This window comes from Podarcis muralis, chromosome 16 (genome assembly GCF_964188315.1).
Source record: "Podarcis muralis chromosome 16, rPodMur119.hap1.1, whole genome shotgun sequence".
NCBI classification, from domain to species: domain Eukaryota; kingdom Metazoa; phylum Chordata; class Lepidosauria; order Squamata; family Lacertidae; genus Podarcis; species Podarcis muralis.
This window is the reverse complement of record NC_135670.1, coordinates 5,332,731-5,345,666: the sequence shown is the minus strand read 5'-3', so window position 1 is coordinate 5,345,666 and position 12,936 is coordinate 5,332,731. Positions and strand designations below refer to the sequence as shown.

The following is a 12,936-nucleotide window of genomic DNA, read 5'->3' as shown; positions in this document are numbered from 1 at the left end:
TGAGAAAGGGCCCTCTATACAGATGTCCCCATCATTACCATTAGAATGTGTTTCAAAACGCAGACCCCGAAAGCAAGATTTAATGGAATGTAATTAAAACTGCACTGTTTAGATTTCTCTCTCCGCGACACCCCCCCCCACCTCCCCTCGTTTGCACACACCCTGCATCTCCAAGCCTCCCACTTTCTCTCTCTCTCTCTCTCTCTCTCTCTCTCTCTTCTTCCCCACCCCCCACCCCACCGGTCCTGTTTAGACCCTTAACCCTCCACATTGCATTGCTCCGTGACTAGCGTTACGGAGAGGTATTCTTCCCACCTTCCCCAATTCTCTGTCCCCATATTGAATTCCCCTTTTTAAAAAAAGAAAGGAAGGAAGGGGGAAGAAGAGGGAATATTGTGCAAGCACCTTTGCTTTTCAGAACCAACAAGATCTGGAGTATAGGAGGGCGAGGAACCCCTCTTCTCTTTCTGAAATGTACTCCGCACCAATGGATAAGGCGCTGAAGTATAGACTCTTTAGGAATAGGTTGCAAACTTTGGGTGTGTGTTGTTGTTTTTCAGTTTAGAGGAAAGACGAGTAGGAGGCAACCTGATAGAAGTTTATATAATTATGCATCGCGTCGGGAAAACGAACAAAGTTTCCTTTCCTTTCTCGTAATGCGAGAATTTGCGGGCCTCCCATGAAGCTGAACGTTGGAAGGTTCGGGACAGAGAAAAGAGAATGCTTCTTTGCTCAAAGCGTGCTTATATACTATCACCCGGTGCTATACCAGCTGCACTGGCTCCCAGTGGGGTACAGGATCAGGTTTAAGGTGCTGGTTTTAAACTTTAAAGCCCTATACGGCCTAGGACCCTCGTACCTACGGGACCGCCTCTCCTGGTATGTCCCACAGAGGAATTTACGATCTTCAAACAAAAACATCTTGGAGGTCCCAGGCTACAGAGAGGTTATGTTAGGCTGGCCTCAACCAGAGCCAGGGCTTTTTCGGCTGTGGCTCCGATCTGGTGGAACGCTCTGCCACAAGGGACTAGGGCCCTGCAGGACTTGACATCTTTCCGCAGGACCTGCAAGACAGAGCTGTTCCACCAAACCTTTGGCCAGGGCACAGCCTGACTCCCTCCTTTGGCAATCTTCACAGAACTCTAGCCCAATGGTTGCCATCAATTAGATTTGAATTAATTTTATAATGAAATGATTTTAGAATGTTGTGTTATTTTATTGTTGTTAGCCGCCCTGAGCCCGGCTTCAGCTGGGGAGGGCGGGATATAAATAAAAATTTATTATTATTATTATGAAATTTGCTCCCTCGGGAGGCAGTGATGGCCACAAACCTAGATGGCTTTAAAAGAGGATTAGAGAACTTCACGGTGGGTAAGGCTGCTGATGGCTACTAGCCACAATGGCTATGCTCTTGCCTTCACAGCTGGAGACCCTAATGTTTCTGAATACCAGTTACTAGAAGCCTGAGGATGAGAGACTGCTCTTATGCTTGAATCCTGCTTGCTGGCTTTTCACAGGCATCTGGTTGGCCACTGTAAGAACGGGATGCTGTGCTAGATAGCCCATCAGCCTAATCCACCAGGCTCTTCTTAGGTTCTTATGTTCTTAGGGTGTGGTCCAGGCAAGCAGCTTCAGAATTGTCTACTCAACTCCCATTGTGATGTGTGATGGTGAAGTCATCGGTATGGGTTTGAAGATGAGGGTGCCACCCCACTGAGCCCATAAGAAAAAATCCCAACTGCCCAGCTATAGGCAAGGGAGAAGATGCCATCACCCCGAGAAAAAATCTAAGTCCTGGTCAGCCGACTTTTTGGTCTTGAAGAGAGGGGGGAAGGCAAAGCAGACGGGCACAGAGAGAGAGGCCAGCAAAACTCTCATGGGATCATCTATCCCCTCCCATTTCTTGGTCAACCTCAACCAAAAAGGAGCCTGACGTAAACAACCATGCCTAAGCAGAATGCCCTGGCCATAGGTATTGACCTCGGCACTACCTACTCCTGCGTGGCTGTCTGCCAGCATGACAAAGTGGAGATTATCGCCAACGACCAAGGGAACCGCACAACGCCCAGCTATGTGGCCTTCACCAGCAGCGAGCACTTGGTTGGGGACCCAGCGAAGAGCCAGGCCTCTCTCAACCCCCAGAACACAGTGTTCGACGCCAAGCGGTTGATTGGCAGGAAATATGAGGACGCCACAGTCCAGGAGGACATCAAGCACTGGCCTTTCACCGTGGTCAACCATGAGGGCAAGCTCAAGGTCCAGGTGTCCCACAAGGGGAAGCAGAGGACCTTCTACCCTGAGGAGATCTCAGCCATGGTGTTGGTCAAGATGAAGCAGACAGCCGAGGCCTACCTAGGTTGTTCCATCTCCCAAGCCATTGTCACAGTGCCGGCCTACTTCAACGACGCCCAGCGGCAGGCCACCATTGACGCCGGGGCCATCGCCGGCCTGCAGATCCTGAAGATTATCAATGAGCCCACGGCCGCCGCTATCGCCTACGGCCTCGATGTGAGGAACCAGGAGGCAGGTTGCCGGAACATCCTCATTTTCGACCTGGGCGGGGGCACCTTTGACATCTCCATCCTCTCTGCTGAGGACGGCATCTTTGAGGTGAAAGCCACGTCGGGGGACACTCACTTGGGCGGCGAGGACTTCGACAAGAGGTTGGTGAGCTACCTTGCGGAGGAGTTCCGGAAGAAGTACAAGAAGGACGTCCGTCAGGACAAGAAGGCCATGCAGAGGTTGAAGATTGCGGCCGAGCGTGCCAAGTGCACACTGAGCTCCTGCAGCAATGCCAGCGTCTCCGTCGACTCCCTCTACCAAGGGATCGACTTCCACACGGCCATCACGAGGGCACGTTTCGAGGACCTGTGCTCTGACCTCTTCCGGGCCACCCTGAAGCCCTTGGAGAGGGCTCTGAAAGACGCCAAGATGAGCAAGGGTGACATCAAGGACATCGTGTTGGTCGGGGGCTCCACCCGCATCCCCAAGATCCAGAAGATGCTGAAGGACTTCTTCAACGGGAAGGAGCTATGCAAGGGCATCAACCCCGATGAAGCAGTGGCTTACGGTGCAGCCATCCAGGCTGCTGTCTTAACAGGCAACCGGACTCCGAAGATGCAGAATGTGTTCCTCCTGGATGTCACCCCTTTGTCTCTGGGGATCAACACCCAAGGCGGGGTCATGGCGACCATCATCAAGCGCAACTCGCCTGTCCCCACGAAAGAAACCATGGAGTTTACCACCACGGAGGACGACCAAGACACCATCTTCTTCATGGTGTACGAAGGGGAGAGAGCCCTGACCAAGCACAACCACCTCCTGGGCACGTTCACCTTGAAAGGCATCCCTCCGGCCCCCTGTGGGGTCCCCGTCATTGTTGTCACCTTCGCCATCGACGAGAACAACATCCTGACCGTCTCCGCCAAGGACGTGGAGACGGGGAACACCAGCCACCTCACCATCTCGGACACTCAGGGCCGCCTTGGCAAAGAGGAGATAGAGAAGATCATTCAGACGGCAGAAGAGTTCAGGGTGAGCGACGTTTCCCAGAAGGAGAAGATTGAGGCCATGAACTCCTTGGAGTCCTGCACCCTCGAACTGAAGAGGGTGGCCGAGGAGCAGGTGCTGGATGTGAAGGCCAAGAGGAGGATGTTGGAGATGTGCAACAGCACCACCTCCTGGCTCGAGGGCAACCCTTTGGCCGAGAAGGTGGAGTGTGAGCAGCGTCAGAAGGACCTGGAAGAAGCATGGGATTCGATCTGCACTTCCCTCACCCAGAGCGAGAGAACAGGAGGGACATCTGGGGAGGACCAGAACGTGGCAGTGGAGAAGAATAATGAGGACCCCAGTGATGGGATGGAATGAAATCGCCAAAACTGCCAGAGGGCATTGTTCCACCTACAGGGCACATTAAAAAAAAATAAGGGTTGAAAGGAAAGGAAGGAAAGTTGTCCTGCCTCTTTGATGCATGCATCCAGGGTTTGCTTTATTTTTGTATCCCACTTAGCTTATTAAAACAAAGGGGGAAAGTACAGTGGAACTTTGGTTCTCGAACGGCTTAGCTGACGAACGTCAAAAACCCAGAAGTAAGTGTTCCAGTTTTCAAACGTTTTTCGGAAGCTGAACATCCAATGCGGTTGTCAGCTATTGTTCCCGGGGCACCTGCACAAACCGGAAGCCGCTGCTTGGTTTTTTCGAACGTTTCGGGAGTCGAACAGGCTTCCTGAACAGATTTTAGTTTGAGAACCAAGGTTCCACTGTATCCAAAGCAGCATTTGAACAAAAGATGGTGGGAGGTCCATGGTTCAGTTGCTAGAACACCTGTATTGCATGCAATAGGTCCCAAGTGGCGTCTGCTGGAAGTGCTCAGAACATCTCCAGTTTGAAACCCTAAAGAGCTGCTGCCAGTCAGTGTAGGCAGTTCTGAGCTAAATAGATATAAGAAGTAGTCTTATACTAAGGCCAGTTCTATATTCAGAACCATAAGGTGGGCGGGGAGCGCTTTTGAGCTCCAGTCCTGCTTATCGGTTCCCCCGGAAGGGCATCCACCTGGCCATCTAGGTCAGGCCAGTGGTCCATCTAGTCCAGCATTCTGTTCTCACAAGGCTTTTGCTGTGTTCTTAAGTTTCCAGAACGTTTTACAGGGAACTGTGCTGGGCCCGGGGGTAACTCGAGAACCGCGGTCCAGAATCCATAGGTTTCAGTCCGACAGCGTCAGTCCGACAGGGTCAAGGCAGGACACAAGGCAGGAAACCAGGCAAGGACAGGTGCAGGATCTCAGGCAGGGTCTGGCAAACAGCAATGTTGCTCCCACAACCTGGGGCAGGATCCAGCAGCCTTTTATCTCTGTCAGGGTAACGGCCGGTCCTGATCCCCCGGCGACTCACCTCCCTGTTTTACCCGAAGGCAAGCACTCCTCCTGCAAGTACTCAGGTCTCTCCTTCTCTCAGACCTGAGTCTCTGCAGCTCGGGAGACGTCGGTGGGTTACTAGACCCAGGGGCCGCCTCAGCCTCCCCTGACCCAACCGGTAGTGGAGCAGCTGTAAGTGACGGCCCAGCTGAAGGCAACGAGGTCATCCCCGCATCTGGAGCCAGGGCAGGCTCAGGCCCCTGACTCGGCCCAGCTGGTGTTTGTTGCAGGGGAACCTGTGCAGACTGGGGCTCTTCAGGATCAGGCCCCAGACTTGGTTCAGATGATGCCTGAAGCAAAGGATCCAGTGCAGACTGAGACTCCTCTGGTTCCGAGTCTGAGCCCGAGTCCCAGGCCATCACAGGAACTGTCTCAATCAGCTTGCCCCAAGGGAGGGACTTCTAGAGTCTCTGGTGCTTACAACCAACCATGTACTTACCAAAGCGATGCCAGACCTTGTGTCTCCCTGTCTCCCCAAAGATCTCAATGGGTGGGAGGGCTGAAACTCAGGTTAAGTATGAAGAGGAGATCTGCTGAGGCCCTGAGGCAGAGCTAGTCCCCACAGGGCCTATTGTGACATATCCCATGATGGGCAGACCACCTGTCCTCTTTGGAGCAAATATCAAGGACAGAGGCAGAGGGAATACCTCCCACAAGAGCCAAGAGCTCTCCCCCGACCCGGCTTCCCCAGGGTTGCCAATTTTCCATCTTTGGCAGAAGGGCTGGGGGCCTGGGGGGAAAAGGTCCACCGATGGGAGCAGACCTCAGCCATGAGAAAGTTCAAGACATCACCAACAGCAGCAGCAATGCCTCCCCACCACAGTCTACCTCCAGGGTTAAAACAGTAGCGTCCAGAACTCGCCCCAGGGGCCCAGCCGTGGGCATAGACCTGGGCACCACCTACTCCTGCGTGGCAGTCTGCCAAAAAGGAAAGGTGGACGTCCTTGCCAACGACCATGGCAACCACACCACGCCCAGCTGTGTGGCTTTCACTGACAAGGAACGTCTGGTGGGGGAGCCGGCCGAGTTGCTGCGGGGCCTTAACCCAGAGAACACCATCTTTGGTGCCAAGCGGCTCATCGGCCGCAGGTACGAAGACCCGTCAGTGCAGTCTGACCTGAACCACTGGCCTTTCCGGGTAGCTGCCGGCGGTGGCGGCGAAGCCAAAGTCCACGTGTTGCACAGAGGTCTGGAGAAGTCCTTCTACCCAGAGGAAATCTCAGCAATGGTGCTGTCCAAGCTGAAGCAGGTGGCAGAGGCCCACCTGGGCCGCCCGGTCACTCAGGCCGTCATCACCGTCCCGGCATACTTCAATGACGCCCAGCGCCAGGCAACAATTGACGCGGGCGCGATTGCAGGGCTCAAGGTCCTTAGGCTGATCAACGAACCCACGGCAGCTGCCATCGCTTACGGCCTGAACGACAGCAGGCAGTGGAAGGAGAAGAGGAACATCCTCGTCTTTGACCTGGGTGGGGGGACCTTTGATGTCTCCGTCCTCACTGCCCAGGAAGGTGTCTTCGAGGTGGTGGCCACGGCTGGGGACACCCACTTGGGTGGGGAGGATTTTGATCAGCGGCTGGTGGACCATCTCACCCAGGAGTTCAAGAGGAAACACAAGGAGGACCTCAGCCAGTGCAACAAGGCAAAGCAGAGGCTGAAGGTGGCCTGCGAGAAGGCCAAGCGAGTCCTGAGCTCTAATATCACGGCCATCGTCTCCGTCGACTCCCTCTACAAGGGGGTGGATTTCCACACAACCATCACCAGGGCCAGCTTTGAGGACCTGTGCTCTGACCTCTTCCAGTCCACCATGCTCTATGTGGAGAGGGCACTGGAGGAGGCTGGCATCAAGAAGACCCAGATTGACGACGTTGTCCTCGTCGGGGGTTCCACCCGTATCCCCATGATCCAGAGACTCCTCTCGCAGTTCTTTGACGGGCAAGACTTGTGTAGGGTCATCAACCCAGATGAGGCGGTGGCCCATGGAGCGGCCATTCAGGCTGCCATCTTGACCGGCCACCGGTACCAAAGCTTGCAGAACCTGCTCCTGTTGGACGTGACTCCTGTCTCCTTGGGGCTGGAGACGGTGGGAGGTGTGATGGACGTCGTGGTCAAGCGCAACTCTCCTATCCCCACCAAGGAAACCAGGAACTTCTCCACCACGGAGGACAACCAAAACAGCCTCTTCTTGCAAGTCTACGAAGGGGAGCGGACGTTGACCAAACACAACCGGCTTCTTGGAACGGTCACGCTGGGCGGGCTCCAACCTGCCCCGCGGTGCGTGCCGGTAATTGTGGTCACCTTCCACATCGACCACAACAACATTCTCACCGTGACTGCTACGGAGAGGTGCACTGGCAACCAAAACCAGCTGACGATCACAGACACCCGTGGCCGGTTGGACAGAGAGGAGATGGAGCGAATCATCCGTGAGGAGGAAGAGTACTGGGCTCAGGAGAAGGCCGAGCAGGAGAAGAACGAAGCCCTGAACTCTTTGGAGGCCAGCACTCTGCAGCTGAAGAGGGTGGCTGTCGAGGAGAAGGCTCTGGATGACCGGGCGAAGAGGAGGGTCCTGGAGATGTGCGAGGAGACGGCCGCGTGGATGGAGGGCAACCGGAGAGCCCCGAAGAAGGAGTACGAGGAACGGAAGAGGGAACTGGAGGACGTCTGCTATTCCATCATCACGCACTTCAGTTCTGACGGAGGGGATCTGTCGCAGATGAAGGGAAGAGGGAAATGCTAGCTCTGGGCTTAGATCGGGGTAGATGGTGAGGCACATTAAAAGGAGAAGAAAGTGGATGGGTGGGTGGAGATGTTTCTGCTTCTTGGGAGTGTAAAGAGTGTGGCGCTGCAGCAAAGTGTTGCAGCATATCCATCACCCTCCGCCCTGCCCCCAACATTCCGGGTCACAAGTTCCACTAAGGAATCCTTGGAATGTAAGGAGCCTGCTGTATCAGCCAGTGGCCAGCCCAGCATCCTGTTCTCAAAAGTGGTCAACCAGTTACCAGCAGGATCTGAACACAAGACCCTCTCCTTTCCTGCGGTTACCAGCAACTCGTATTGAGAAGCGATGCTGCCTCCAAGGGGTGCAGTAGAATTGCTTCCAGAAACCCTTAAACTCTCCCCCTGTTTCCTAGCGCAGCTTCAATTTCCTGTAATTCTTTTGAGGTGCGTGTAGAAATTTCTGGTCTCATTCGCTGGCCTTCTCTCCAGACTCTCTATGACATTCAGAATGTGTGGCCAGGTAGGGCTACTCAACGGGCTTGCAGGCTAGAGACTTTGACTCCTTTGGGTTGATTGGGCTGTGGCAGGAGACGAGAGAGACAGGGAAAAGGCTTCCCCTCCCCTCCTCTTGCTCTCAAGCTGGCTGTTTTGCCGAGGGGGAAACCGCCCCAACCACGTCCACCGCGCGATCTAATGATATTTAGCAAAGTGATAGTAATGGGCTAATTGCTCGGAAAATGTGAATTAGCCAGGCTGCTGCGGATTCCGTATCAAACGTTATCTTTCAGTGTTTCTCCTTCAAGGCTGCTCTGAAACACATTCTGGGGGCGTAATTTGGGATAAGGGTCCTAGCTCATTGGTAGAGCGTCTGCTTTGCATGCAGAAGGTCTCTGGTTCAATGCCCGATGACGTCTCCAGGGAGCGTTAGGAGAGATTCCTTTGTCTGAAACCCTGGACAGCTGTGGACAGGCAGTGTCAGCACTACTGAGAGACATGGACTTGGTATACAGTGGTACCTCTGGTTAAGAACTTAATTCATTCTGGAGGTCCATTCTTAACCTGAAACTGTTCTTAACCTGAAGCACCACTTTAGCTAATGGGACTTCCCGCTGCCGCTGTGCCACTGCCACACGATTTCTGTTCTCATCCTGAAGCAAGTTCTTAACCCGAGGTAATATTTCTGGGTTAGCGGGGTCTGTAACCTGAAGCGTCTGTAACCTAAAGCGTCTTCAACCTGAGGTACCACTGTACAAGGTTCCGGGTCATGTGGCTAGCATGACTAAGCCGCTTCTGGCGAACCAGAGCAGCGCACAGAAACGCCGTTTTCCTTCCCGCCGGAGTGGTACCTATTTATCTACTTGCACTTTTGATGTGCTTTCAATGCTAGGTTGGCAGGAGCTGGGACCGAGCAATGGGAGCTCACCCCATCGCGGGGATTCGAACCGCCGGCAAGTCCTAGGCTCTGTGGTTTAACCCACAGTGCCACCCACGTCCCGGTTCTACCTTACACTGCGTTTAAAACGAAAATCGCATTTGAATAGAAACTGTTTCTCAGGCGGCTTCGTGACCCCATGGACCAGAGCATGCCAGGCACTCCTGTATTTGGACCAAAAGCATGCCCTTTTTTTCCTCCGAAAGGGAACTCAGCTTTGAGGACTAGAAATTTGCTTTTTACAAACAGAGACAGAGCTATGCTTAAAAGAAAAAAAGAACACACAGCCGCTGTGAGGGCTACAAAAGAGGACTTTTAAACCCATCGGATGCTATATCCTGAAGCGGGGTCCATGTTCTGCACTCTCCTCTCCTACCCGCACCCGGTGCCTGGGGCAGATGTACCACAGCTCTGCTGGCAGCCCACGAATCCTTTGCCCCCTCACCCCCAAATGCGCCAAGCCTGCTATTAGGACAGGCTGCTTCCGCCCCCCCTGGAGAGATTCCAACCAGCCATATTTCTGGCAGTCTGCGCCTGAGCTCACTCCAAACGTTAATTCATCTTCTCGACGTCAAAAAGGAGAGGAAGGGGAAAGGGAGGCGGCGGGGGGGGGGAGAGAGAAAGGAGATCCCACCCTAAGCACACAGCCTCCCCCCTCTTTCCCATTCCCGTAAGTGACCATTAATTAAAGCCGAATTGTGGTACAGGGAAATCAAATGACTTTGCAGTGATTAAAGCCTATTACCAGCGGGGAGCGAACAGGCACGCATGATAATTTGCGGCTTATAGGAAACGGCGGCCGAGGTTGCCAGCTCGTTCCGCTCCTTCGCTGGCTCCTCCGAGCTCCCTCCTCCTCCTCGCCGAGCCGCCCTGCGTGCGCCAGGGATCGGGGCCAGCCCTGGGCATGTGTGCCCCCTCCGAGCTGACCTTGCAAGAAGAGGAGGCAGCGGTAACGCTCGAGACCCAGCCCAAAGCAAGGAGACTGCAATGTAGGCTGCTGTCTTATACAGGGTCAGGGCGCAGGGAGACGGACCGGCAACAGCTGGCGAGTGAGCACAGGACGGGACGGGGGGGGGAAAGGAAGAGGCTGAAGTCCGACTCGGGACAGAAGAGCAGTGGTTTGCAGGAACCCGTAGCAGCCAAGAGGCAGGGGCAGGTTTAGATCGAGAGGGGTGGAGCCCAGGATGGGTCAGAAGATAAAGGTAAAGGACCCCTGGAGGGGACGCGGGTGGCACTGTGGGTTAAACCACAGAGCCTAGGACTTGCTGACCAGAAGGATGGCGGTTCGAATCCACGTGACAGGGTGAGCTCCCGTTGCTCGCTCCCTGCTCCTGCCCACCTAGCAGTTCAAAAGCATGTCAAAGTGCAAGTAGATAATTAGGTACCACTCCGGCGGGAAGGTAAACGGCATTTCCGTGTGCTGCTCTGGTTCGCCAGAAGCGGCTTAGTCATGCTGGCCACATGACCTGTACGCCAGCTCCCTTGGCCAACAAAGAGATATGAGCGCCGCAACTCCAGAATTGTCAGCGACTGGACCTAATGGTCAGGTGTCCCTTTACCTTTAAGGTAGTCTCTATGGGAGTATGTTGTATTTAATTATGGGGTATCAGAGTTTTTAGGGGGCTAACCAGACTGGGATAGCTGGGATTTGTTGGTTTCTGAATGTCTGGTGTAGATTTTCAATTTCGTTGTTCTGTCTGGGACAATGACAATAAAAGATTATCGTATCATATCGTAAGAGTTGGACACGACTAAATGACTAAACAACTTGTGTTTTGTTTTCGTTTTAAGTAAGTTTCTCATTCTCATAGCTAAGTTCCTTTTTTAAAAATATGGCCCATCTAGTCCTGCATTGTGTTCCTCCAACCAGACGCCTGGAGTAGCCACCGATAGCCCCTCTTCCATGAATTTGCTGGATCCTCTTTCAAAGGTGTCACCCAGAGTGGCTGGATCAACCCAGCCAGGTGGGCGGGGTGAAAATAATAAAATAAATAAAAATAAATCCATCGAAGTTGGTGGTCATCACTGCCTACTGCAGCAAGGAGTTCCATAGTTCTAAGTATGCACTGCATGGGAAAAGACTGTCTTTTATCTATCCCAAGTCTTCCAGCATTCAGCTTCTGTTTCTGGTGGTACGAGAGAGGGAGAAAACTTCTCCTGTATCCACTTTCTCTACGCCAGGCATGATTTTATAAGCTTCCATTGTTGACTCGCCGTTCCCCCAAGCTGAAAAGGCCCGAGCAGCCTTTCTTCATAGGGGCTCATCCAGATGGTTAGGCCTCCCAGGGCAGGATGTTTATGGAGGCCAAAGGGAAGGAGAGGGCCTGGTTGGGAGCTACTGGGGCGTGCTGTTGAGTCAACAAGAGGTTAGGTTTATTAAATTCCTCCAGAGGACTGTAACTGGGAACACAAAAGACATAGATGGATTGGGGGGAATTGAAGAGTTCCTCGTTCTGAGCTCCATGGATACTTTTTTAAAAATGTGCGCGTTCATAGATCTGCTTTCACCATGAACGTACGGAGAGGCTGGCTGCGGGATCATAGAATAGAATAGAATAGAATAGAATAGAATAGAATTTTATTATTACAGTCACAGACCAGTTCCAGGTCACTTACAATATCAGGAAAATCAGAAAACATAACAGGAATACATTGAATTGCAATTGGGTATAACAGAGACAATTCATATATAAAGGTAAAGGTAAAGGTACCCCTGCCCGTACGGGCCAGTCTTGACAGACTCTAGGGTTGTGCGCCCATCTCACTCAAGAGGCCGGGGGCCAGCGCTGTCCGGAGACACTTCCGGGTCACGTGGCCAGCGTGACATCGCTGCTCTGGCGAGCCAGCGCAGCACACGGAAACGCCGTTTACCTTCCCGCTAGTAAGCGGTCCCTATTTATCTATTTGCAACCGGGAGTGCTTTCGAACTGCTAGGTTGGCAGGCGCTGGGACCGAGCAACGGGAGCTCACCCTGCCGCGGGGATTCGAACCGCCGACCTTTCGATCGGCAAGCCCTAGGCGCTGAGGCTTTTACCCACAGCGCCACCCGCGTCAGATATTCAGATATAGTGGCAGTTAAATATATATATATATCTTGATCACTAAAATATAACCTAAAATTATCATTTAAAACCTTAATCATTTTGGTAGTACAGCTTGTTCCCTAAGTTTTATGGCAGTCGCACAGAATTTGGCTGCGGGATCAGAAAATCAGAGAATTATAGAGTTGGAATGGACCTCAACGGTCATCTAGCCCAACCCCCCTGCAATTTAGGAATCTCAACTAAAGCATCCGTGACAGATGGCCACCCAACCTCTGCTTAATAGCCTCCAAGGAAGGAGAGTTTACAGCCGCCCAAGGGAGACCGTTCCACTGTTGAATGGCTCTTACCGCCAGAAAGCGCTTCCTGGTGTTTAATCGGAATCTCCTTTCTTGTAAGGAGGAGAGATAAGAAGAAGAGTTTAGATATGATATCCCACTTTATCATTACCCCAAGGGACACGGGTTGCGCTGTGGTCTAAACCACCGACCCTCTTGGGCTTGCCAATCAGAAGGTCGGCGGTTCGAATCCCCGCGACGGGGTGAGCTCCTGTTGCTCAGTCCCAGCACCTGCCAACCTAGCAGTTCGAAAGCACGCCAGTGCGAGTAGATAAATAGGTACCGCTCTGGTGGGAAGGTAAACGGCGTTTCTGTGTTTAGTCATGCTGTTTAGTCATGCTGGTCACATGACCTGGAAAAACTGTCTGTGGACAAACGCCGGCTCCCTCAGCCTGTAAAGTGAGATGAGTGCCGCAACCCCAGAGTCGTCCGCGACTGGACTTAACTGTCAGGGGTCCTTTACCTTTACCTTTAAGGAGTCTCAAAGCGGCT

At 53.1% G+C, this 12,936-nt stretch overlaps 2 protein-coding genes across 2 annotated transcripts; both read left to right on the top strand.

Moving 5' to 3' along the window:
- Positions 1 to 1,313: 1,313 nt before the first annotated feature.
- LOC114586817 (heat shock 70 kDa protein 1-like) lies at positions 1,314 to 5,432 on the top strand. Its single transcript, XM_028710638.2, has one exon. The coding sequence runs from the start codon at positions 1,945 to 1,947 to the stop codon at positions 3,865 to 3,867; it is 1,923 nt and encodes a 640-aa protein (XP_028566471.1). The 5' UTR covers positions 1,314 to 1,944; the 3' UTR covers positions 3,868 to 5,432.
- A 31-nt stretch (positions 5,433 to 5,463) lies between these two features.
- LOC114586742 (heat shock 70 kDa protein 1B-like) lies at positions 5,464 to 7,688 on the top strand. Its single transcript, XM_028710512.2, has one exon. It carries the CDS (start codon positions 5,664 to 5,666, stop codon positions 7,650 to 7,652), a length of 1,989 nt encoding a protein of 662 aa, XP_028566345.2. The 5' UTR covers positions 5,464 to 5,663; the 3' UTR covers positions 7,653 to 7,688.
- Positions 7,689 to 12,936: the final 5,248 nt, after the last annotated feature.